Genomic DNA, 27,842 nt, shown 5'->3' with positions numbered 1-27,842 from the left:
TACTAAATAATAAAAGTAGTAATCTTGGTAGATTTAATAGTAGTAGCATACAATAACTGCTCAAAGGGCTGGGAATATGGCCTAGTGGCAAGAGTGCTTGCCTCCTACACATGAAGCTCTTGGTTTAATTCCCCAGCACCACATATATGGAAAACGGCCAGAAGGGGCGCTGTGGCTCAGGTGGCAAAGTGCTAGCCTTGAGCAGGAAGAAGCCAGGGATGGTGCTCAGTCCCTGAGTCCAAGGGCCAGGACTGGCAAAATAAAAATAAAAATAAAAATAACTGCTCAAAATATGACCTGTTATTTCATTATTATTGTTATTATTTTATATTTAAATTGAATAAACTGTAAAGAGTCACAGGTCACCCTTCAAATGCAGAAGATACATCCCAAAAGGAGTGATTTTCTTGTTATTGCAGACATTCAAGTAGACTTACTGTACTTAATAATGATCTTATGAATAGTCTTGTGACTCAAAGTCTAGTTCATAAACCATGTCATCAGAATTAGCTAGGAACTTGGTTATATAAAATCATAGGCTCCAGTGTAGACCTACTGAATTGAGAACCTACATCTTTTTTTAAAAAAAAGAACAGGATTAAATTTAACCTATTGTAAAAGATTCAGCTACTAGTGGCTAATAAGAGTTCACAGAAATCTTGAAATCTCCTTTGAATCTTGAGACTGCTTGACATTATAGAGTCCATATGTTTTAAGAAGATAAAATGTCATGGGAGGAGCTGCAGCCTTAAGATCTACAGTATCCCATTCTATTGGACAAGTTAAAATTAGCCCTTTCTATCCAACTCTAAAGGCCATTGTACTAGGTCCAGTGACTCCATTCCATTTTCTGATTTAAGTACCATTCTCAGATAGGTGCTCTGCATTAGAATTGTTGTTAATCCGGAGCATCATCGTTATCTACCTAAGACACAGAAGCTTATTTCTTGAGCTTTCTTGCATTTGTTTTGAGCCACTTCTATGCTTTCTGGGAAATATCTGTTTGATTTTTCTCCATATGCTCCAGGTAGAATTCAGCATTCCATTAATACAGAACAATTCACATACAAATAGATAGTTTAACCTTAGATATTTCCCCAAGGCCTGAAGACGTTGACGCAAATAAAAACAGAATTAGAAGAGCTGGTAAAGTATTTAGTAAGAACTTTAAAGAAATGCTTCTCTCTCTGGAGCTCTAATGCTTTTAGCTCTTTGTAGCCTTTCATCCTTGCCCCTTGATGCAGGCTTCCTGACATCCCTGGCTGTTTGAGTTACGCACTGGTGAACTGGGCCAGCCCGCTGGGTTGCATCAATCATTTCTTAGATCCTTTTTATGAATCTATTATTCTATGACTGCCATGTAACCCACTGTTATGTTCCATTAGAATGTCACACATGGAAATAAAAAAGAATAACTTGTTTTGAAAGAATTAAGGCAGCAATTAAAGGAAAGAATAATTTTAAGAGAAAGAAAAGACAACATAAAGTGTGACAAAAATTTAAACATTGCATTCAAATGCATTTCTTCAAAGAGAATTTCATCTCAATGATGATTCACTTATTATCCTTGGATCTACCAAGCAACTCTTGGTAGATATGATGTTTTCATGGTAATGGTGGTGACAATGATCTCAACTATTTTTTTTTCTTTTGCCGGTTATGGGGCCTGAACTCAGGGTCTGGGCACTGTCCCTGAGCAATTTTTCCTCAAGGCTACCACGTTGAACTACAGCACCACTTCTAGTTTCTGGGTCACGTGAGGAAGCTTGAGCCTTATTCCGAGGAACCTCTATGAATGAGTGCTGAGGGAATACGCACCATGATCAGATCTCAGTTCCAAGATAACTCTGAGTGAGTTGTAAGGAAAGAAAGGGAAGGTGTGGAAGACAGAGGGGGGACAATGATTCACACTAGCACAGTGACTGTGTTGCTAACACACCTTTAAGTTTAAGTGTGAGTCCCCACTCAGCTAAAAAAAAATGCTTTCTTCCCTGGACTATGGTTATTTCTTATTTACAAGAAGGAATTTTCCCTTCTCAAGACGCCAAAACTATTTCTTCATAGAGTGATAGGAGGCTGAGGTGAGAGTGGATGAGCAAATGGCAGCAGAAGGTCATGGAAAGGGAAAACACCAGAAAGCTAGTCTTGCACTGGAAAATGTGTGCCTAGGCCTTCTGGCTTCCAGGTCAACAGAAAAAAAAATGAGGCTCAGAAAGACAGTTTGCCTAGAAAATGGTTTATAGCCCATAAAAGTATTGCCACCACATAATATAAAGAAATACATCTCAGAAAGACATTCTTTACACATGTAAGACAAGTACATTGCAATTAATGACCCTACCTTTCATACAGGGCTCACTTAGGAAGCTTGTGTGTTAAGCTATCCTGCTGGCACTACTTGTCCTAAATGGGATGGCAGCCATCTCCCGATGGGTTCAAGGAACCATTACTAATGAATCAAGCATTTTCTTGAGCAACTATATGCTGAAAGCCATTGGGACTACATTGATGAATTAAAATAGATAATAATTTCAATGAAACAGTCTACAAGAAAGGGAAAGTTGCATGGATTAGATGTTGCTAATTGTGAGAGTTTGATCATTTGAACCATCTGAAGCTCAACATCTTCATCTATAAAATAAACAGTAACATCAACCCTGTAGGATGAATTGTGAGCATTCCAAACGTTTGAGTCCTTTGCTCACTGCCTGGCACGTAAGTAATAAATTTGGTACTGTGGGGACCAAAAGGGAGAGTATGACGTGGAAGAGGCAGTGACCCATAAAGGTCAAAAGCTGAGTATTTGGATCAGACTGATTGTGTTTGAACTCCGTGAGCAACTTTCTCTAGTTCAGTGGCCTTGAATAAATGGCAAACTTTCTAATATTCCATTTCTTTATTGTTAAAAGAAAGATAATGGAAATGCCTACTTCATAGGTTTCTTGAAAGGATTAAAGAAGATAATGCATGAAAGATTATTTGACCAGCTACGTAGGCCACATATTCTGTGTGTACAAGATGCTGTATCTGCACAGATAAATAAGCGCTTAACTTTATTTTTCTGTTATCACTCTGGATAGGAGAAGGAAAGTAGATAAGAACAAAGATTTCACATAGAAATCCTTGGTCTTCACAAGTGAATAGGTGTTAAGTAAACAAAATGCTGATACATTTGCTTTGCTCAACCATAGGGAAGCAATAGCTATTGTGAGAATTTCGAGGAGAATATCAAGAAAAGGCTGATCTGTCTTTCTAACAAGTGCCTTCCCTCTCTTGTTGCCACAAGCTGGAAGGCAGAATGATGTGGTAGAGAACAGTATGGACTCTGAAGTCTGCAGGCTTGGGTTCTTATTCACTCCCTACTGCTGCCAGCCAGGTGATCTTAACACTAGTTTCTCCAATTTGTTGAACTTCAGTATTCTAATCTTTCAGAAAACAAGTAGGAGTAGTGCTATTACTCATCATGAAGCCATTATGGGAATTAAACAAGCTAGTTCAGGTAAAGTGCTAAGGACCTTGTTTGGCACATATTAAGCACTCCACAAATGTTGGCTGATGTTATTGTTTATGTGTTATTAAGGTTACACTGGCATAAAATTAGAACCTGTTGGGTACATTTTATAATTTCATTAAACACAAGTTTATGTACTATATTACCTGCTCCACAGTGGTGCACCCAAAGCCATATCATGAACAACAAGGTGATTAGAGTTCCCAGGTGACAATAATAGCTGATGTTTATCTTTGTGGCTCCTGTTACTTTGAGAGTAGGCCTTCAATAAACATTGGTGAATGGATGCATGATTTATCTTGCTGATCTTGAAATGATTATTCTATGATAAGCAGAGTGCATGTTTCTGTTAAACAATCCACAAATTAAAAGTACATATATAATTTTAGCACCAGTGGAACAACTATTGTTAATATCTTGATATATGTCCCCTGATATGTGCATGCTTGTGCATGCCTACATGATATTTGTGGGGAATCATTGCCTTTAAGTAAGTAAATACATATTTATGTATATCTACATATATTTATATATATTTAGTTCTTGTCTTACCACATAAAAGATTTTTACATTTGTCATAAGAGTATTTACTTTCTTTTATTAAGTTGATTTCCAACATGATTTTGACATTCTATAGAAGCTGTGTATTGAAAACTATTATCATGTTAGATTTTCAGTGTATACCAAAACTAATTCACCTTCAAGCATAAGGTATCTATTGCATATTCATGTGTTCTTAAGAGATTAACAACTCAAAAATCCAATTATTCATTTTTAAAAGAGCTCTGTATGATCTCTTTCCACAGAAGAAAATTACAAACACATATCCATATAAAATGGTGCCTAAAATGTCAGGAGGTTTATAAACTCCATGAAGCAAATCCACAGATTCCTGTCCCCAGAGCTTCAGGTCAGAAGCAATGACACAAAATATGTCAATATGAAGCAGAACAAAAAAGGGCAAGCACTTCCTTGGAACAATGATGGAAAAAAGTATCGCTGTAAGACACCACTGACAAACAGGATGTTTGAACATTTTCATATCATGGTCCAATACTAGTTCATTATTATAGCTAAAATAGTCCAAGTTTTACTTGCATGTTAATGCTTCCCTACAACTTCCCTAAGTGGTGGAAAGCAAGACTGCCAATGTACTACCTCTCCTCACTGCCTGGATACCTGACACTCTTGGGTCTACTCCTCCCAGCATCCCCTCCATTACACCTGGCTGCATGGCACAAGATTACTATTGAGAAAATGTGCAAAATGAATCGGCACTGGATAATACGGCTGCTTAAAGGAAAGACAGCAATTCTCAGTAATCCCACAAAATAAATTCAATACACTTGCTCTGTAATACAGCATAAAGATTTCTAAACATAAAAGGGATAGATCCATGACAACATTGGGTCAGGAAAAACGATCGCAGGGTAAAAGATTTAACTTGGTCTCTGTACAGTTCTAACCAAGGAGAATCATAATCTTTGGTTTTATTCTCATAATTACATATTTTAATATGCAATTTGTAATATGATGCTAATTCCCAACTACTACAGCTCTTAGAGAGCTCTACAAGGGTCTCAGTACAGAGCAAAAATAAAAAGTTTTATAGCTTTCATTAGTCGTTCCCAGCTGTTTGCCTCTGAGGACACCAAAAAACAATGACGTGAAAGCTGAGCTATAAAGGAGCTGTACCTACATCTGTACATTTCTAAATGGATGATTTTTGCACATGAATGATTGAAAAGCTCTGAATTAGCAGTAGATTCCAAGGACTTGTTCAAAAGGAAAAGGAAAAACTTTTAAACTATTATAAAAGATATATATATTCATGCCATTTCTTTTTCTCCCTCATAGTTGCACCATCCTTCTCAAGGCTTCCGCTTTGGAACTGTCCGGGAAAGCAGTGCTGAAGATTATGTGAGACAAAGCTTCCCAGAGATGCACGAGTATATGAGGAGGTACAATGTGCCAGCCACCCCTGATGGAGTGCAGTATCTTAAGTGAGTATCAACCTCTGAGATCTATGATCTTAAAAGATCTCATTGACAGAGAAGGCATTTAACAACTGATGGACCTGTCCTTTTTTTTTTTTTTTTAATGATGAATGGTCAGTGTTCTCTCATGCTCTATGAGATCCAGGAGTCAGTACTGAACAGTATGCATTTAATTTCCACAGCTTACATAACTAGTTACCTGAATAGTCTCAAGTTGGCAGTAGCTTGGATCAAAGAGCCAGTGTTATCATTAGTGGAGCAGATGGAAGGGGAAGTAAATGTTGGCTTGGCATCACTTGAGAAAACACTGGTGCTGAAATGATCAAACACACAGGGAATGGGGCCAGAGGATAAAGTGTCCCAAAGCAACCCTTTCCTTCACCGTGACTTTCTAGGCCCATAGGAGGATTCCTCTTGATTCACAGAAATGAAATCTATCTTAGAGATTTCCTGTAGAGAGTAAATTAGATAGAAGGCTGTGATTTCCATGCCTGCTCACTTCTCATCAGAATTCATGAGAAGCTATCAAAGGTGATCACATTGCCATGACAGATGATCAGACCCTATAATTCAGTGAACTGAATGCAGAGAAGGTTGGTGTCTGGTTCTGCTTGTCTAGTCTTCCAGGGAAAAGGGAATACATGCCTCCTATTCACAATCATAGATCCTCCAGTCCCCAGAATTTCCAACATCAGGAGTCTGGTTTTTCCATGATTAGCTGCAAGAATCTTCCCACTGGATAGCATATCTTACCATCTCAACAAGAAAGAAAATAGAAGAGTATAAAGTGGAATGGATAAAGAATTCATGAGGACACGAGGGCTTTGTGTTTCTTAAGTGCTCTAGGAATAATCCCTGTAAACAACTTTATAGACCTTTAAGTAGAGCTTGGAGAGAAAACTGTGTGCTCTTAGATTTGCAAAGTTATATATGATGTTTAAGTACTATGAAATGGCACTTTTAATTTTGCAAAAATAGTATCTCTCGCACGTGTGTGCACTCTCACTCTCTCACTCTCTGACACAGTGTTTATTTAGAGCTCAGCTGCCCGTTAGATGTTCTTCTATTTGAGGTTTTTTTTCTCCTTCAAACAAATGTGTAGATGACAGAATAAGATGTCAGGGAGAAAGCAATGGCTCCCTATAGAAAGCAATGGCTGACAAAATGGGTTCTGATAACAATATGAAGAAAATGAGATGGAACTTTGCTGTCCGCTGTGGTTCCCAGCAGCCCCATTACACTCAATGTATTCATTTAGGGCTTCACCTAAGGAGGCCCCCATCTCATGCCCAGGGTGGCCCCACTCTAGCCTAGAAAGAGCCAATCATTTAAAAACCAGGCACAGTGAAGTAGGCCTAAAAGAAATACAATTCCATTAGTAATCTGGTTCACAAGTAGAGTCAAAATAGAACCAGCTGTCTAAAATCCATCCACTCTTTTAGTGGTAGATGGGGATACCATAATAGAAGAATATGTCATGGATGTTTAAAGAATGGTCCATGTTCTAGCAGTACTCATGCTCCAGGTTGTACTGTGAAAAAGTTAGAAAGGCAAACCATTCCAAACCTATTGTATCACAATGCACATTTAGCAAGCTCCCCAAATGATTCAGTAATTATAGTGAAACAGAACTATAAGAAGAGCTTCAAGTTAATACCTTCTCGGTACTCTCTGGGACTTCCATCTCTACCTGTGACCTAGTCTCTGTTGATATTCCTAGTTATCACCTCAAACAAGTAGTGTCTTCCTATTATGCCCCCTCCCTCACACAAGACACAATACCCTGGTCATCTGTGCAGGATGGGTGCCTGTGTGTTAACCTAACCTTGCTCTCTCATGAACTGGACAGGCACTCAACCACTTGTGCCCCAGGTCCCATTTTTCTAACATGACAGCTTTATAATAAATCCCTATAAAAATACTCATTTTGACATATGTATATACATATATGTAAACATACATTTTGTGATATTCAATATACTTTTACATAAAAAAGAGAGCATGATACTACAATGAGAGAAACAACTAGAAGCCCTGCCAACTACAGCAGTGGTTCAGCCTCAGTCTAGAACAACTAATGCCGGGCTCATACTCAGCCACTTCCTCCCTGATGACTCAGGGGCTCAGAGGAAACTGTGAGCTCACTGTTTCATGCCATCCTGTGAAGCAGAAATCCATTCTAGCTAACTGAACATTGCAGGCCAAAATCAAGAGTAGTTATTTAAGGATATCACTGACACAGGACCTCAAGAAAAACTGATTCCAAAAGAACTGCATTGAAGTTCAATATTTTTTCTATTGTCATGCTGCTGGCACAAATATTTGTGGAATATTGGCAAATAGTTACTTGTTGCTAAGTAGCTCTCACAAGGTACATTCTGCTACTGAGGCAGCCAGACTGGAGATTTTTATTTTATTGCCAAGATTTCATTGAGGTTTCTCGTTATCAACTCCTAGGAAATAATACACACACACACACACACACACACACACACACACACACACACACACACACACACACACCATGCCAAAGCTTCCTTCATCTGGGAGCTATGCTTCCATTTTGTTTAAAGTTAAATATGGGCTTTATTGTAAAGTAAATCCAATAGTCCATAGGAAAGGGGTTGCATTTTAAATTCCCTACTTCATTTCTGGGAATTGTGGAAGAAGGAAGCCTTGATAATTGACACCAAAAGCAGTTGCCCTTTTTACTATGTGTCTATGTGTGACCCAAACAAAGCTATTATTCGAAGATGTGTTTCCTGACCAGTGATGAATCTTGTAAGTGTGTCTCAGGACAGTTTTCTCTTTTAAATTTTTATGAGCCCTAGCCATATTCTTCTCTGAGTTTAGAGGCAATTTCTTTGTGTTGAATTTGAACAGCCTCACTCCTGGATTTAAGGGAGGAAAGACGGAGAACAGTGGGAATAGAAAAGAGTGATTTTCTTCGTAAAGCTGTTTGCACACTGACGGTATTAAAGACTTTATCATAAGAGACACTATCAGGAGGGGCAAGAGAGGGCAAAGGAAGGTAACAGGAAGGCAGATGTGATCAACTTATGTCAAATATACGAACAAAAATACGATAATGAAATCTATCAATTATACATTATAATGAAAAAATGAAAGCCTTTCTTAGGCTGGAGCTGGTGGCTCACCCCTGTAGTCCTAGCTATTAAGGAGGCTGAGATCTGAAGGATCACCATTCAAGGAAAACCTATGCAGAAAAGTTTGCTAGACTTCATATCTAAAAGCAAGGCTGGGGGTGTCAAGTGACAGAGCCAAAAAAGATATAGATATAGCCTTCTTCAATGGATATATATATATATATATATATATATATATATATATCACATCTTTCCAAAATGGATTTGAAATGAATGAGAACAAGGAATTGGCAAGAAAACTTCCTTTAAAAGTCCTCCTTCTAGAATGGCCAATAGACATATGAAAAAATGCTCTACATCACTGGCCATAAAGGAAATGCAAATCAAAACAACATTGAGATTCCATCTCACCCCAGCAAGAATGTCATATATCAAGAAAACTAATAATAACAATTGTTGGAGGGGATGTGACCAAAAGGGAACCCTACTTCATTGTTGGTGGGAATGTAAACTGGTTCAGCCACTCTGGCAAGCAGTATGGAGATTCCTCAGAAGGCTCAATATAGAACTCCCCTATGACCCAGCAGCCCCACTGTTGGGTATCTATCCAAAAGCCCACAAACAAAATCACAGTAATGCCACCAGCACAACAATGTTCATCGCAGCACAATTTGTCATAGCGAGAAGCTGGAACCAACCCAGATGCCCCTCCATAGATAAATGGATCAGGAAAATGTGGTACATTTACACAATGGAATTTTATGCCTCTATCAGAAAGAATGACATTGTTCCATTTGTAAGGAAATGGAAGGACTTGGAAAAAGTTATACTAAGTGAAGTGAGCCAGACCCAAAGAAACATGGACTCTATGGCCTCCCTTATTGGGAATAATTAGTACAGGTTTAGGCAAGCCATAGCAGAGCATCACAAGGCCCAATAGCTATACCCTTAGAAACACATAAGATGATGCTAATTGAAATGAACTCCATGTTATGGAAACAAGTGATATATCACAGTTGTAACCACTTTCAACGTCCTATGTGTATGTGTAGTTTCTATTATAGATAATGTTTTGTATCACCTTCCTATGTTTGTACCTACACTATCTCTGTAATCTTATCTGAGTATATTGGAAACCGTGTTTACTGGTATTGGAAGTAGGAAATTCAAAGGGAATACCAAATTCGAGAGACACAGGGTAAAAAAAGAGAAATAACTACAAAAGCAATACTTGCAAAACTGTTTGGTGTAAGTGAACTGAACACCAGGGGGGAGGAGGGAAAGGGGGGGAGGGAGGGGGGCATGAGGGACAAGGCAACAAACAGTACAAGAAATGTATCCAATGCCCAACGTATGATACTGTAACCTCTCTGTACGTCAGTTTGATAATAAAAATTTGAGAAAAAAAAAAAAGTCCTCCTTCTATTAGGTAACTTGAGGTTAGGGACAAGAAGAGGGCAATGGGGAAAAATCAAAGCAAGAATAACATTGGCCAACAAGCATTGTACTTACAACATGACTTATGGAATCATAACCCTTTTGTACAACTAGATCATCATCATCATGAGAAGGAGAAAGAAGTCTTCCTTCCTTTTCTTTTTAAGTAGGAACTCAGCCATGATGAGACACGTCTTCCTGGGGACTATTTCCACACTCATATTCATACACAGGGAAGACTTTGATGAATAGTGCCCAAGGCATCTAATGGCAACTTAAGCCCATGCTCCTTCACTTAATACAGACCCACGACATGATCCTTAAACTGAATGCTAGCGCAAGCACTTAAAAAGACCTTGGCTTTTTATTCCCCAACAGCATTATGTCACTTACAAGTATTTCTTTAATATCTACTCCTAAATGTGAAACATTGCTTGATCTTTGAAAAAATGTCAATGATCATGATATTACAGTCAATGATCATCTTCTATCACTGTCTTTAGGAGTGGTAAGATGTATGGATGGACTGAGACGTAGCTCAGTGGGAAAGCACTTGCCTAGCAAGTGCAATATCCTGAGTTTGATCCCCAGAACCATAAAAGAAGAGACAAAAAAAAGAAAAAATATGTATGGGAAATGATGAATTCAATATCTAGCAAAAAAAAGCTACCTATTAATACAATAAGTAAACAACATTCTCTATTGGTCATATCACTCTGCTTTTGATACTGGATTTAGAAGCAATGAATGAGAATGATAGAGAAACCACCTGTTTCTCCTACTCTGTAGTTGTGTCCACATATAGCAAGATTCTGTTGCCATTATTTAATATCCAGATTTCTGTCCCCTAAACAAAAGCCAGCTGTCAAGATGAATGCTTCCTGCCTGTTAATGAGTCATTTTCACTTTCCTTCTCTTGGTCTTAAATATAGGAATGATCCCGAGAAACTAGACGCCTTCATCATGGACAAAGCCCTTCTGGATTATGAAGTGTCAATAGATGCTGACTGCAAGCTTCTCACCGTGGGGAAGCCATTTGCCATAGAAGGTATTAATCAGTCACTCTCCACTCACTTTTGCTCAGGATGTACTCAGTTTGCTAACCTAGCAAGTCACAAATGCCAAAGTCAGGGGCAAAATGTGATTCATCTTCCCTTGTTTTCATTTTCAGCTCATAAGCACTTAGCTATTAAGTTGCTGAAGTTGGGGGTTTATTTTTCACCAGCTCAACAAATATTTATTTATGCATTTGTTAGAACAGAAGGAAAAAATGATAGTTTTCCAAATGATGGTGATTCAGATGTCTGGGAGTGGTGTCCGTGAAGGGTGCAATTGAAATGTAATCAGTATTTTCCTTTGTGTTTTTGCTTTGCTTTTTAGTGCAATTCTTTTTGTTTGCTGATTGTTTGGGTTTTTTTCAGTACTGTGGATTGAAGCTAGGGCTTGGCATGTGCTAGGAAATCTTTTTCAAACTAAACTACATCCCTAGCCCCTAATTTTTACTTTTAAATGACCAACACTATAATGAATTGGATACAAAAGCATTTTCTAACTAGAAGAACCTGAACTGATGCACTCTACTTCATTCATTTTATAAACAATCAAAAAGCCTAAGGATAATAAATCATATATCCATATCATACAACTAGACAATGATCCTGGGATCAAAATTCGAATCTCATGATTCCTAAGTGTTTTCTACTACCTGGAAAGTAAGCAGAAAAACATGTTACTCTAAGATTTAGTATTCCTTAGGATCCTAAATGAAACCTTCCAGGGACCCCAAGTTTGCCCTTTTTCCCCCCACTGGTAGCAATTTTTGTTTTCAACTAGATCAACCCATCAATCAAGCTTTGGGACCAATGAAGGACTGCTTTGTCAGTTCCTCCTTTCATTCTCTGAATGACAGTTGATATATGAAGCTGATAGTGTGAACCAGCAAATTTCACATCTCCCAATTCCCAGCTTTCCCTCCTTAACAGTATAGCTAACTCTCAAGACAGCCAGGCCCACTTGTCACAAAACACTTCAGCTTGAAACAATCCCACGGGGGTACCAAAGACCTATTTTCAGAAACTTGTACTTACTGTATGTTAACTGGAGTATCAAGGCTACTCTGATTCCAATTCCCCAACCATAGTTGGTTTCTTCCCCTCAGTGGATTTTCTTTCTTTCTTTTTCTTCTTTTTTTTCATACTGTTTTTTGTGATGAATGACAATGGAAAAGCCAATTGTGTTTCTTCATGGCTTCTCCTAGAATTTAGTCTCCTCTATAAGCAAAATGACCACTGCTGAACAGGAACAGAACTCAAGAAGATAAATGGTAATAGCAGTTTTCTATTAAGACTTCAGTGTGCCTAGTGAAGGAACAAACAAGGAAGAAAGGAAGGAGGTAGGAAGGGAAGGAGGGAAGAGAGAGAGGGAGGAAAGAAGAGAGAAAGAGAGAGCAAGGGAAAGAGAGAGAGAAGAGAGGTAGCAAAGCTAGAAAGCCAGAAGAGTATTCAATACATTTCATCTATGCTAATGTACCAATGGAAATATTCTTATATTTTTTGGCATCTGGTGATTTGGAAACAATGTCCTAAAAACCCTGGGTAATTGAGGTCCTTTCTACCATTAGTCGCTACTAACAATGAATCATTTGCAGAGGGCATAACAATGAGGGGGCTCTATTTTCCACCTTTGTCTTCAGGGGGTAACCCTCTCTTGTCTAGAGCCAGTGGTAAGATGTCTTGTTTGCCTCCGCTGGACCCCAGTGCCAGATGCTACACAATTAACTCCCTACTGGTTTGTTGTTTACATTTCCATCTGTGCTCCTGAGACTTAGTGTCTTGCAGTTCCTAGCATCTCTAGAAAACTACATTGTTCTCAGAAAATAAACGCAAAGTAGCCACAAGGAGAAATATCCCTACAGAAACATTTATGCATTTGAATAGGAAGAGGATTATCACCACTGTTGATTTTGTTGCAGAACAGCTGGAATAAAAAGCAGAAAACTTAATTCAAGGCTGCCCCCACCAGCAAGTATACCTGAGACAAACACTTTTAAAGAAGGAAATGCTTGCTTTGGCCCATCATTTCAAAGGGTCCGATCAACCCAGTCACTTGGCTTTGTTGTTTCTGATGCGTGTTGAGATAGATCATTACGGCAGAGTAGAACAAAGCTGCTACCATCATGTCTGGTCTATAGGAAGTGGAGACATGCAGCCTTCAAAGGCATCTACCCAATGGCATACTTGCTTCAACTAGGCCCCACCTCCTCAAGTTTCTACCATTGTCAAATAGCCATTAAGCTACAAATCCACAAATGGATTGTTTGACTCATGAGGGCAGAGCCACCATGATTCAGTCATCTCCCAAATGCTTCACCTATGATACTATTCATTGAGGACAAAGGCTTTAACACAAGAGCTTTTGAGGGAATGTTAAAAGATCCAAACCACTATCCAGAACTTGAAGAAAACACAACAAACGATACTTTTAAGTCACACATAGAGAAACAACAGATTAGTAAAGACTAACAAAAAGACTAAGAGAATAGCTGTTATAAACCACATACCCAGCATTTGTGAGGCCCCTGAGTTCAATCCCAGCACCGCAAAAAAAGAAAGAATAAATTTGGCTGAGAGCATGGTTCATATATTAGTCTCAAAGCTATTTTAGGAAATATTTCACTTTATTCAATTTTTTCAAGCACTATTAACAAATATTATTTGCTTTCCTTTAATTACATTTAGGTTTTCCAACTCAATAAAATAAGAACTTATATTATTCAGTCAGAATTAATAAGTATAAACATCACTGAGGCAGTTTCTGACCAATAGTTGTCTATCTGACTTACAGAAATGTTGCAGGTGTCTATCTTCATTCTCTTCAGAGAGTCTAGTGAATTGTAAGGCAGATAACAGTTATAAAATAAATGATGAATTACCAACTATATAATTCATTAAAACCTGAATTAAGTGCCTAGTACACTTCCTATAGTTAACCAAATGCATTTTGATAGTTTGCACACATTTCCTCAAGTGTTTAAATAATTTCAGGAAAGCAAATAGTCTGTTAATTCCTTACTGTTGGGGCTGGGAATATGGCCTAGTGGCAAGAATGCTTGACTCATATACATGAAGCCCTGGGTTCGATTCCCCAGCACCACATATATGGAAAATGGCCAGAAGTGGCACTATGACTCAAGTGGCACAGTTCTAGCCTTGAGCAAAAAGAAGCCAGGCACAGTGCTCAGGCCCTGATTCTAAGCCCAGGACTGGCAACAAAAAACAAAACAAATAAAGAAATTCCTTACTCTTAGATGTACGCTCACTCAGTGTAGTATCACTATCACACTCATTCATTATGATGGCTGCCATCATCCCCTGTTTGTGTCTGTCCAAAACAAATGTGCTGAAATGTAATCCTCCCTGTGATGGGCCTAGGGGGGAGGAGCGTTTGGAAGGATACTCATATCAGAAAAACTTTGCTTTCATCAAATCAGACTCATCAGTTGTAAAACAGACTCCAAGGGCTCATGCACCTTTTTTTTTTTTATCTTTTTTTTTCATGCACCTTTTAAAGCTTCAATATGACTAGAAGCTAGAAGCTATCTATGAGCGACAAAGTTTATAGATAGCTGGTTCATCCTTACCAGGCACAGAACTGACTCAGATTTCCTACCCTCCATCACTGTGAGAAGTAATTGTCTGTTGCTTACAAGACAGACACATAAGTTACCCAGTCTTGGGTATCTTATTATGACAACCCAACCAAACTAGTATCACTACTAAATAACCTTCAACTTCAACCTTGTGCATTTATTTACAGCAAAAACAAAAGTTAAAATAAGGCCAGAGATACAGATACTGGCTTCACAATGAGTTTAGCCTTCTCTGTTGCTAAAGAGGATATAGGGCAGAACAAATCAAAACAATTAATAGTTGAAGAGTACATAGGAGTCTTTGGTCAACTTAGACACACTACATCAGGATTACAAAGACATATTATCTGCTTGAGAAAAAAGCATTATGATAAATGAAATACAAGTCCCAAATTTATGCATTGGAGTTACCTGACAATGAAGGTCAGATACACAGAAAAGAGTAATGTAGATGCACGATAATGATTTGTGACCTTTCGGCCAAAGACCTTTGCTGAAGGAGCTTGTTTCGTTTCCTTGCTTTCCAATAATTATTTAATATGGTGCCTAGAGCACCTGCTATGGAGTCTAGGGCTCCAATTGGAATAGACTTGCTGTCACTACCTATCAAATGTCTTCCTGTCTTCTTTGAGCTCTTAATCTTCATACTGAGGATATGAATTGCATATCTATGATAGAGTAATGTGAAGATTAAGGAAAATAATACACGTAAACTGTGTAGTCCTGCATTTAGCAATTACTCAGTAAATTATAGTATATTGTATATTCTCAGTTCAATTAATTCTAGTATAGTATTCAATATATAAAATTAATAAATTGAGAAAAAACTCAGAATTCTACCCCAGAAATGCTCCACTGATCTAAGTTTCTCTCACACACTTCTCAAGTTTGATGAGCTGGAGATAAAGGAAAGCCAATTGTAAAATCTTTCTAATTAGAACCATTACAATATCTTCTCAACCATTGTCCCAAAGTAAATATGGTATTCCAAAGACGGACTTCAGAACTGAATGAGTTTCTTCCTGGAGCCTTTTAACGCTATCTGAAACCTTATTTTCAAAATGCTTATTTTCCTGGTCACATTTCAGGAAGGTTCCTTCAGTGTATGTATTTATAACTGCATATTTGCTAGCCAAAATATATTTCCACTGCTTTCAGCTGAGTAAAGCTGATTTATCCATGGGGAAAAGATCAGGATTTCTGTTCTGAAAATTGTTCTCTTGGGCTATTAAGCTGTATCCAATCTCCAGGATGCCTGATGGCTTCATCTTTAGGGTTGAGGAATTCCATTTTGCTTCATCCGTCAACCACAAAATAGTCAGCCATGTCTTTATTGCAAAGCCACACTTCTAATGATAATGAAAGCAACTCAGACTCTGTTGAGTCAGCAGTTTAAATTCTTTGACCAATGAACACAATCAGGTTTGAAAAGCAACTGATGAAACATATGGATGGAAATGAATGCTTCCAAGTTTTAGCATATTATGTTTCTAAGTAAAAAGAATTCCTCCAACTTTAACAAGTACCTCTTCATTCCACCTATTTCTTTTCTATTCCTCCTCTCATTCACAGGCAGCTTTTAATTAGCCAATCATTATTTTTATCAATGCAAGGAATCACTAAAATATGGATATTTCTAATATATGTATTAAAATAGAAATTTTTAAATGATATTAGTCATTTTGGCAGTCAGTTGCAAATTACTCTGGGCATGATGGAGTAGAGTGATTCAATATTTATTATTTTCTATGTGGCCAGGTTTTCATGTCTCTTAATTTCAGAATAGCTTGTACAATAGAGAATTTTAATACTCTTAAGATATTACAAAGTACTCTTTCCTTGGAGTATGCAGATCTTTAATAAGAGTTAACTTCACATTTCTTAACTTTCTTATAATGTATTTTTGTCCCATCTACCAGAAAAATGTCATGATCAAGAATTAATCTAAGATGCCTTGTTCTTCCTTTCATTCAATAGCAATCACTCTCCTCTGAACTTGCACAGAATTTCCTCTGCCCTCCTTTGTATCTTATTTGTTATGTGTTACCTTTATTGAATTTGTGCCTTACTCATCTTCTTTCCAAGAAAAGTCATTGATGAATGCACAGCTCTCCCAGGCCCCCAGAAACTCCTTTTGTGTCTTATATAACTTACTAACCCCCATGGCACTTGGCAGAGAGCCTGACATGGAATAAGCAGTAAGTTCTACATATTTGTAGAACTAGTACGTAGATGAATAGGTTACGATAAATGCTTATCAAATGAAAATTGAAAATCATTCTTTTATTATTGCACCAATATCAGTTGAAATTACCAGCTTGAACAGAATTTTTACTAGAAACAGTAGAACCAGTAGAAGTCCTTATTAGAGAAGTTACTGGTATATATAATCACATACAAGTTAGGACTGTTCTACTCTTTATGCAACTTATTTAAAAGTTGACAAAATTGCTCTATGAATAATCTTAATTTTTTTGCCTTCTAAAAGCAATTCACTTGTTTTGGTGATGGAGGCTTTTAATGGAACTACCTAATTTGGAGCGATTAAGCCAATGTGGATGTTGAAATCAGACCCATACTATGAAAAGGAGGGAAATAGGTCAAATATTCCCCTGACTTGTAAGGGATGTCGCGGAAAGTATTGATTTTAAGATCAAGCAGACTTACTTTCAAATGCTGGTTTTGTCAATTACTACCTATGTGACATTGTCAGTTTGGTTATTTAATCTTCAACCCTTTAAGCAACACATATTCTTACACGGATCCTTAGAGGGAAACGTGTGGAATGGTGTCTGGCACAAACTAAGCCTCAGAATCTCCTGATTCTTATGACTGGAATCCCAGAGTAACTGCACCACAGCATAGCACACGATCTTGGTTTAGTGCATGATTTACAAAAATGGGGTAAAATATGCAAAACATTTACCTGAGAACAGTTCTTAGCATATAGTAAGCCCTCGGTAAGTATTAGAAATTGTTGCTGTAGCCTTCATTGTTGAAAACCATTGCTTCAGAGGGAAATATTCCACAAACTTGGCCCAAACTAATTATCCTGACTATCAACCCACTCCTATCAGATAGTTCCAAGTCCTCCTACACAGAGTTCTTGCATGCCCCAGTTCTTCTCTCACACGATACCTGGCTCAGTTATAATGAACTACACATTTGAAGTGGGCTACTTTGCTTAATCTACCCAATAGAGTGAACATCCCATGACATCTGAGACTCTTCTCACCGCTAAACCTTGTCCTCTTATCACAGTGTCTATTTACTCAATAAAATATTCATTCCATGGCTGAATGAATGAGTGAATGAAGGGATGCGTGAGTCAGTGAACCATTACATGTTATTACACATGTACCTTGTATTGTGCCTGACATGTAAATACACACTGAATAAATGTTTGTACAACTGAATTGTCAATGGCATTCATTATAAGTTTCTAAAGAAAAGTGGTAACTTCCTTATAAAAAGCTACCCAGTTAAAAATGTTATTTAATGATAACATCAGCAGAATAAAAAAGCTGCCCACCCCAAAGTCTTTTTATTATCAGTCTTGCCTTTCAAACTAAGACTACTTAGGCAAAAAATAAACTCTGAAAATAGCTCCTAGAATGGAAAATTCAAAGCTTGCTTTTGACATTGCCATCAGCTCCTTGACCCTGAATTGTTAAAGAACAAAAAATTAATCAAGAGAAAAAATACACAATTTTTTATCACTCTAGAATTGTTTGGCATTATTGATGTCTCTTTTGTTGCTTATGTACACATCTCAGTTCTCATAGATTTATAAAGGACCTTGTGTATCTGCATTTACAAAGAAACAAACTAATAGCTTTAGAATTCAGTTGTAAGATAAAATAATTAGAACAGTCATTTGTTTCCAGTAAGTATCTTTGGATCCTTGACAGCCTTTAAGTCTTTATCTGTGAAAAGGGAACTAAACACATTCTTAATTTATCTTCCTCTATCATCTTGAGAGAAAAATAAATATATATACAATCTTTTTTACTGTGATTTCCAATTGCTAAAAACAAGATGAAGTTAATTAGCCTCTTGCATATAGCTTGTCAAAGAGATTAACAGTGTATTAACAGTTTAGAAAGCAAGCAGAGCTGTGTAGGGTGGGAATGCAGTCTAAGCTGATCAATAAAACTGTGACAATTATATCTATCTTGGTTTGCTTTCTCCATCCCTACACCTGTCATCTGTACCCTGCAAAACTATAGTCTTGAACTTTTCATTTGTCATAGCATGTTTCCTTTTTCTAAGTAGCGTTTCCTCATATGAATGCATTTTCCTGAAAATATGTTGTTTGAAATGTTCTTATATTTACACAATGGATTCGTGCTACAAATATCCTTTGGACTGATGGTTTTCGCTCAGTAACATATTGGCAAGAGTCATCTTACCAATGTATATCACTGATTCAAGTTCTAATTCATTTGTTTACATTATATGACATTGCAATCATGTAAATATCCCATAATTGTGATTTCCTTGTCAACAAACATTTGGGTTGTTGCCAATTTGAGGGATTACAAATAATTTCTCTCACAACTTTCTTGACCATATATAGTGATGTGCTTGTGGAGGAGTTCTTTGGAATTGTACTTAGAAGCACAATTACTGGTCTTAATAGACATATTTAACTATACAGGTAATACCAAATTGTATTCCAAAGCAGCTGAATCAATCTTCATTACAATATTCAATGTATAAATAATGTATTGACCCATGTCTTCACTATTTAGCACTACATGATTCTTTTGATAACAGGAAGTCATTTTTAATTTTTGTGGATATTTTATTTTTCATGCTTTATATGTTCATGGAGTCTTATTACAGTATCCAAAAATAAACAAAAAATATACAAGAGTGTCATCAACAATGATAAGAGAATATAACAAATCAAAGATTACTATTAATTTTGTGTACTTAAAACCCTAAGGAGGCTGGGAATGTGGCGTAGAGGTAGAGTGCTTGCCTAGCATACATGAAAGTTTTGGGTTCAATTCCTCAGCATCACATAAACAGAAAAAGCTAGAGTGGTGCTGTGGCTCAAGTGCTAACCTTGGGTGCTAGATTTGGGCAAAAGAAGCTCAGGGACACTGCCTAGGCCCTGAGTTCAAGCCCCAGAACTAGGAAAAAAAGGATGGATTCTTGGGGAGATGGAGAGAGACTCTTAGCCCTTGCAAAGACCTCAAAGAATGCTTCCAAGAGAAGGAAGAGTAGAAGATACCCGATCTCTTCCCTTCCAAACCAATCGCATCACTCAGAGATGAAGCTGATGCAAGAATAAATATATGGAAGGACATCTTTGAGTCCTTTGAAGGAATGAATATCAATTCACTATGACTTTGTTATCTAAGGCAAAGCCACACAATTATGGTGGAGACACCTCTCAAGAAGACTGTGAAAGACTCATGTGGGATTGTATTTCCTTCTAGGCTATGGCATTGGTCTCCCACCCAACTCTCCGCTGACCTCCAATATATCAGAGCTAATCAGTCAATACAAGTCCCATGGGTTTATGGATGTGCTGCATGACAAGTGGTACAAGGTGGTTCCCTGTGGCAAGAGAAGTTTTGCTGTCACTGAGGTATGGAAAGACCACTGGCACCACTGACACTTTGTCTAGCTTTACCTTGAAGAACATAAGGGCAATGCTGTTATTTGTGCCTCGTGATCAATAATTCAAAGTGATTAATTTACTAGGACTCTGCATGGTATTTGGGTTACTATTGGATTTGCTCAAAGAGGAGCCCATTTCTAGAGGAATGTTTACTGAAACATATTTGCCTTAGATTTAAATGTGGTGCTATTTAGATGGGTAAGAGTTTCCATTTCTACTTTTCCTCAACTCCTGTCTCCACAACTTCTGTATCCACAGAAGAAATGATGCACTAACCTACAGCAATAGCATCTGGGGTGAGCCTTAGCAGTGGGTGACTTAAGTGCTCACTGCTGATCATGGTGTGGGTTTCATAATGATACTTACAATTTATTAAAATCTTTGTTAATTTTCCAGGGGTGAGTATCTAGCAGTAAATCCTTTTGGGGATATGAGCAAGTAGACATAATTTAACTACCAGTTGTTAGACTGCAGAATCATAGATTCTCAAATCTGAAAACAACCAATTCCAGTCTCATATTTTAGAAACTAATACCCAGATATACTAAGTGATTTTCCTAAGGCAAAGAAATGGTCAAAAATCTACTTCTTCTATAGAAATACTATGTATTTACAATATAATTAGATGATTAAATTGAAGACTGAAAATCATAACCAAAGGCACAGACTTAATTATTTTTAAAGAGGAGCCAATAACCAAGTACAAGTTCAGCCTGACATTTCAAAAATATGAAAAAAGACACATCTGAAAAAAATAATGGCTCCAAATAAATCTATCTCTCTGTCCCCAAATCCCCAAATATTTATCTTGCCCAGACCTTTCTCATTTCCAGAATACATAGCCACCTTCCTATTTGACACCTCCTCTTGAATATCCTACAGGCATCTCACATTTCACTTCTCAGAAAGTAAGGCTTTGATCTTCCCTCCTCCACCTGCTTCTCCTCCCGTGCTTCACCTTGTGATAATGGCCCTTCTGTGCATCTCGTGTCTCATTCCAGGAGGCTGGCAGGTATTCTTGCTGCCTTTCATGTTCATCTTTTCATCCATCAACAAGCCATATCTTCTCCCCCTATAAAATATCTCAAGTATGGCCATTCATTGTCATCTCCACTGTCATCTATCTAGTCCAAGCTGTCATCCCTCACCATGACAACTACAGAAGCTCTGACTTGCTCTAATGTATTTTTCTTCTGGCAGTTCAGTCTTCTGCTGGACACCACAATGGTCAGCCATGTTCATTGGGACAAAACCTGAAAGGTCAACCTGTCTTTCAGGGCCCTGTGGGATCAGCTGCTGCCCACTGCTCAGCTCTCTCTCTGGCCACTGTCTTCTTGGTGTAGTAGTGTGCCACAAGGTTACTTGGACCATTCGGAGACTCCCCTTTTAAAAACTGCAGTGATAGATACTCTATAATACTATGGTTAAAAAGAAGGAAAAGAAGAAGAAAGTCAATTAAGACTTTTGACATTTGAGTTAGCATGTACCCAAATAGGGAAGCTTCAAAGTTACTTGTGTTTCTCAAAGAAATTGAAGTTGCACTATGCATGTCCTCTATGGGTTTATCAGTATTCGCTCTCTTTTTTGTTATTGGTGTCTGTGTGTGTCTGTCTGAGAGAGAGAGAGACAGAGAGAGAGAGAGAGAGAGAGAGAGAGAGAGAGAGAGAGAGAGATCTACATAGCCCAGGCTAACTGCAAACTCACAATCCTCCTGAATCAGTTTTCTGAGGGCAGGGATTACAGATATATGCTACTATACCAGTTTATCAGCATTTTCAGAAAAAAAAATTGTGACATACAAAAGAGACAGGCTTGAAAATGCAAACAAATAGTTATCAAAACATTGAACTGTTGATTTGATGCTTACAAAATACATGGAAAAAAAACTTTAACAAAGATGTTTAATGTTATTGTAAAGGTGATGTGCAGAGGGGTTACAGTTATGTGAGTCCAGTGATGAGTATATTTCCTTTTGAACAATGTCGCCCCCCTTCCTCATTTGCTCCATGTTCCCCACACACACAACTTTCCTCCTCCCAGTTGTATAGTTCATTTCCAATATAGTGTCTAATGGTCTTAACTCCTGAATCACTTCATTTGTCCCTTTGTCTTGTGTCTTTTCTGTGCTTCCCTTTCCCCTCCCCAGATCAGATAAACTTATATACAAGACAAAGGGTACAGAAATGGAAAACATCAACAAAAGGGAATAAAGCAAAGAAAAAAGGAAAGGAAAAAAAGAACTGAAAACAGTATATATATTTTTTTAAAAACTTACTTCCATTTCTTGGACTTCATTTTGATAGGCATCATTTTTTGAGCTCTGAGTATATTTTAGATATGAGGCCTTTGTCTGATGCATTTATCTGGCTAGCTGTGTCCTTTGTCATGTAGAAACTTTGCAATTGGATGCAATCCCATTTTTCTAATCATTCTTTGATTTGTTGTGATTCTTAGGAAGTTGTGACCTGTGCCAAGGAGCCTTAGTGTTTCCCTATCCCTTCCTGCAATATTTTTAGGGTATCTGGTCTTATATTGAGATCTTTGATCCATTTATTTAGAGATGATTCTGATGCAGGGTGATATATAAGGACCTAACTTCAGTTTTGTGCACATGGATAGCCAAGTTGCCAGCACTATTTGTTGAAGAGGTTGTCTTTCTTCTATCCTCTATTTTTGGCTACCTTATCAAATATTAGGTGGCTATAGGTCTATGGGTTTCTTTCTGGGTCTTCTATTCCATTCCATTGGTCTTCAAGCCTATTCTTGTGCCAGTAACAAGCTGTTTTTATTATTATGGCTTTGTAATAGAGTTTGAAGCTTGGTGTTGATATTCCTCTGTTCTTCCTGTTCTTCCACTGTTCTTCCTGTTAAGGATTGTTTTTGCTATTCAGAGTCTTCTATTGTTCTGTATGAATTTCTGGATTTCTTCTTGTATATCATCAGTGGAGAATGTTGTTAGGATTTTGATGAATTTGTAGATGGCTTTTGGCAGTATTGCCATTTTCACAATGTTAATCCTTCCAATCCAGGAGTATGGGAGATTCTTCCACTTCTTTAAATATGTCCTAATTTCCTTTTTCAGGTTTTTATACTTTTTATCATAGAAGTCCTTCACATTTTGGTTAATTCCTAGGCATTTTTTTAGGATCTTACAAAAGGAGTTGCTTTCCTGATTTCAGTTTCACTCTTCTCATTGTTGGCGTACAGAAAAGCTTCTGATTTTTGTAGGTTAATTTTATACCTTGCTACTTTGCCAAAGTTTCAGGTCAGCTCAAGTAACTTGGGAGAGGAATCTATGGTGTTCTTTAAACACAGGATCATGTCATCTACAAAGAGGGAGAGTTTTACTTCTTCTTTCCCTATTTGGATCCCCTTTATGTTTGTCTCTTGCCTTATTGCTCTGACTAGGAATTCTAGTACTATGTTGAAGAGCAGTGGAGAAAGTGGACATCCCTGTCTTGTTCCTGATTTTAGAGGAAATGGTTCTAACTTTTCAGCATTGGGTATAATGCTGGCTATAGATTTGTCATATACAGCCTTTATTATATTGAGAAACATTCCTAGCTTTGAGAAATGGGTTCATAGCTTCTCAAGAGATTTCATCATAAAAGGGTATCAGATCTCATCAAAGGTTTTTAATTGCATATATTGAGGTGATCATGTTAACCAAGGTTTTTAACAGGCCAAATTTGGAAGAGAGGCCATTGCACAGTCTTTGATGTAGTCCATTGGAAGTGGTGGGTTAGAAACTTTTACTAGATTAAGTTGTGTTTATTAAGACACCTAGACTCACTCCCCTGGGCATCTAGAAACAGGTAGGAAAGGTATATCTTTAAAAGGATCTCCAGAGACTGAATAAAAGTTCTGGGAACATCTATGTGTGCAGATGTGAGAGAGAGACACCAGCATCCAGGAGTGTTAAGAACAGACACAGAGCAGTTCCTTCTTGGGAATGGTGGTGTGCACCAAGGCAGGACCTTTTCTATCCAATAGCCACTGTTTCTCAGTGAGGCTCCACTGCGTGCATTTCAACTGCTTATACCTATACTCTGGTACACGGACTGGCACGTTTGCCTTGAATATCATAAGTCAGAATTTCAGAATCATCCTCCCAGAAACCAATGACAAAATATAATCAAATGAAACCCATTCTCAGTTCATTAGCTGAGTGTGTCTCCTCTGTGGAGGCCATCTGCTGGACTGTTGCTTGTTTAGTGTACTGAAATTTGAAGACTATATCTAATTTCAATTTTAACTTCCTCCAGGAAGTACCAAAAGAAGAAAAGATGCCTATTGATGCTTTTATGGCTTTCTCTTTGAATCAAATTGTACATGCTAGGCTGTATTCGTAAATAGAAGCCAGAGCTTACTCTATAATCGGACAAGCTATATTGACACCTACCCCTGTCACTGACAGTGCAGAACAATCACTGCATCCAGTTCAATCTCACCTTCACCTCCAAGTGGCTCTTGAAAGTGGCAAATAAGATGATAGCTTCATGAACATGGCTTTCTGCTTTTGCCTTGTCTCCCCATTACCACCTTCATCAAGGTGTGAGTGAGTGGGTGGGTCCAATACTGAAGAAGTAGGCATGCTGTAGGCTGTACTTTCCCCCCAAAGGTTTTCCTGACCTTCAAAAGGAAGACATTCATCAATTTACTTCTGACCTTACATTCCATTTTTTAACATACCAGATAGAAATTCAGTTTATATCAGGTGCCAGTGACTCACACCTATAATCCTAGCTACTCAGGAAGCTGAGATCTGAGGATCATGGTTTGAAATCAGCCTGGGAAGGAAAATCCATGAGACTCTTATCTCCAATTAAGCACCAGAAAACTGGAAGTGGCACTGTGGCTCAAAGTTGTAGATCACTAGCCTCGAGTGAAAAGGTCAAAGATAGCACCCAGGCCCTGAGTTCAAGCCACATGATCAAGGAAGGAAGGGAGGGAGGGAGGGAGGGAGGGAGGGAGGAGGAAAAAGGGAGGGAGGGAGGGAGGGCGGGAGGGAGGGAGGGAGGGAGGGAGGAAAGAGGAAGGGAGGAAAAGGAAGGAAGGAAAGGAAGGAAGGAAGGAAGGAAGGAAGGAAGGAAGGAAGGAAATAAATCTAGGTCATATCTTGTTATATCTGTTTTCATAGAGAAATTAAATAGCCCCTTAAAACCTGAACCATGTCTTAATTTGGACAAGGAATTATATCACCATATGGTACTAAATCATAAAAGACGTACAAGCCATTTCTAGCCATTGGATATTAATACTTGGCCTCCTGTGAGAACCTTGATCTATTCACCTTCCCATTTCTTTACAACACCAGAGCTGTCCAGATGCAGTTTCTCTAGAGCATAAACTCATTTTTTTAAAAAAAAAATCTAGGGTTTTATCTGCTCCCCAGAGTCACCAAGGAAATTGCAAGTCCAATTCTGCACACCAGACTCGGGCAATTTTCAGAGAGGAATGTTAAATTGACCTCTGATGTTTTTCTACAATGCTCCTAGCACAACCATGGCCTCATTGTCGATCAATCCCATGAGGGGGGGAAATGTATGGCAGGGTGTAAATTTCCTTCATCTTCCTTTGACTCAGCAAAAAAAAAAAGAAAGAAAAGAAAGAAAGTCATTTTTTTCCAGGCTCTGAGTGGATTTAAGAGCTCTAGGGCAACAGTTTTGTGAAATCTGTTATTTGCAAACCAGGGACAGCAGACAGAAAATCACATCTTCTTAGCAAGCTCCCCAAATTCTTTAGAGCATTATTAAAGCACTTGAGGAGACCTCTCTTTACAAATCTCCTTTAAATAATGGGTTGGATAATTGCACCTTTTAACTAAAAGAGATTATTAGCCAAAAAAAAAGAAAGAAATAGTGGTATCGGCAGGGAATAGATAGCATACCCAAAGAGACATAGAAGGATTCTAAGAAAACTTTTGCAAATGTATGGCAAATGTCCCAGCAGGGACAGGGCAGTCCCCCAGGTCACAAACTATGGATATCACTCTCCACATGTAGGCTGGAAGGAAAAAAAATGGACAGAGCCATTCTAATAACCTAAAACATTATAGAAGGGACCTTTCTATGAGCTGTGGTCATTTGGTGAGGGGTACAACCATTATGCATAATCTTGGGCAAAGAAAGTTTAGGAACAAATAACCTAATCTCAGGCTCCAACCCAATCCACACCACCCCCACCTTCTACCACTGTATTTAAACATGGGAGTCTATCTATGTGATCCTTAGAAGTCACTTCTCAGGACACAAGGCAGGATGAGAAAGGAGGAGAGCGGACCTGTAAGGGGAAAATATCAAGCATAGCCTCTTGTGGCAAATGAGTAATAAGTGACCACAACCTGATCATTTGAGAAGGTGCAGCTCCTACACCTGCAGACCTAGATCCAACCTGCAGAATAAATATTGACAGACACAGATATAGTGAGACAGAGACCCAGAAACAGTGAGACAGAGAGATATCTACCTTGCCCTGATCAGGAAAGAGAAGAAAGCATAATCAAGTTCACTGCCTTGATGGATGAGCCTGATCTTGGAAGTCATACCACTTGGGTTCTACCATTACTACAAAGAGACAGCTTTAAGTCCTTCACCCTCAAGTTTCTACATATCATCCCAAGTTGACACAAGGGCTTCTGATTGGATTGGGGGAGAAGAGGTTCTGGGTTCCTGCATGGGGTGACTCTGTCATTTGCAAGCCCTGAAAGGCAGGCAGCACATCATGGATTTGTAAGCAGCCCTAGTTTTATAAGATATTATTAAGACGTATGATGAGACCTCTTTTTGCAAGTCTCCTTTAAATAATAGGGTGAGTAATTACATCTTTTAACTAAAAAAGGTGATTGCATGAGGTAGCAAAAAGAAGAAATACATTTTGAAACAGTACAAAAGTCAATGATGAATCTTCTCAGCGTTTCTATTATCTAGGAAAGTGCACAACAGAAAACCTGACCCCTTCCTGTGAATGTATTTCATCCTTCATCTCGCCAGTTCCTGCCCGCCAGCCCCAACCTGTCCTTTTACCCTTTCCTTCTTCTTGGCCTCCCAAACCTTGAACTCTACCCACCTATGGGATGGGATTGTAGGGCAGAGATGGAGTGACAATGTCTGTTAAGTTTGTTATGAAGCAATTTTGAAAGGTGAGGCTTAAATGGCTGGTTATTTAGAACTGTATAGATGCAGAAGTAAAAATAACCCTGCTATCAAAACAACCACATCAAAAAGGCACATTAAACTGTCATGAACACAAATTACTTAACCTCTCTGGGTTCCTTCCTTTTCAAAATGGAGATGATCCTTTATGTTTCTTGCTTAAAAATGGAAATAAGATCCATAAAAATGTCTGACATATTGCACTTAAGGATTTAGAAGTTAGCATATTTATCTTGATTCTGCCATGAACTAATTGTGTGACCTTTGGCAAATCATTTGATGTCTCCAAATTTGTTTCCTTGTCACAAATATTATTTTAAAACCATGTAGCAAGGCCAGCAAAGTGATGTTCT

The 27,842-nt window shown here is 38.1% G+C and overlaps 1 protein-coding gene across 1 annotated transcript in view; it reads left to right on the top strand.

The window, feature by feature from the left end:
• Positions 1-27,842, top strand: part of Grin3a (glutamate ionotropic receptor NMDA type subunit 3A) — a 138,542-nt gene that overhangs the window by 91,515 nt on the left and 19,185 nt on the right. Inside the window, exons 4-6 of the mRNA XM_048338347.1 lie at positions 5,369-5,514; positions 10,985-11,100; positions 20,151-20,302. Coding sequence (XP_048194304.1) covers positions 5,369-5,514; positions 10,985-11,100; positions 20,151-20,302 — 414 coding nt within the window. The remainder of the gene's footprint in view (positions 1-5,368; positions 5,515-10,984; positions 11,101-20,150; positions 20,303-27,842) is intronic.

Source organism: Perognathus longimembris, chromosome 1 (assembly GCF_023159225.1).
Source record: "Perognathus longimembris pacificus isolate PPM17 chromosome 1, ASM2315922v1, whole genome shotgun sequence".
In the NCBI taxonomy this organism is placed as follows: Eukaryota; Metazoa; Chordata; class Mammalia; order Rodentia; family Heteromyidae; genus Perognathus; species Perognathus longimembris.
Note: the sequence above shows the minus strand (reverse complement) of the source record. Positions and strands in the feature narration are given on the sequence as shown.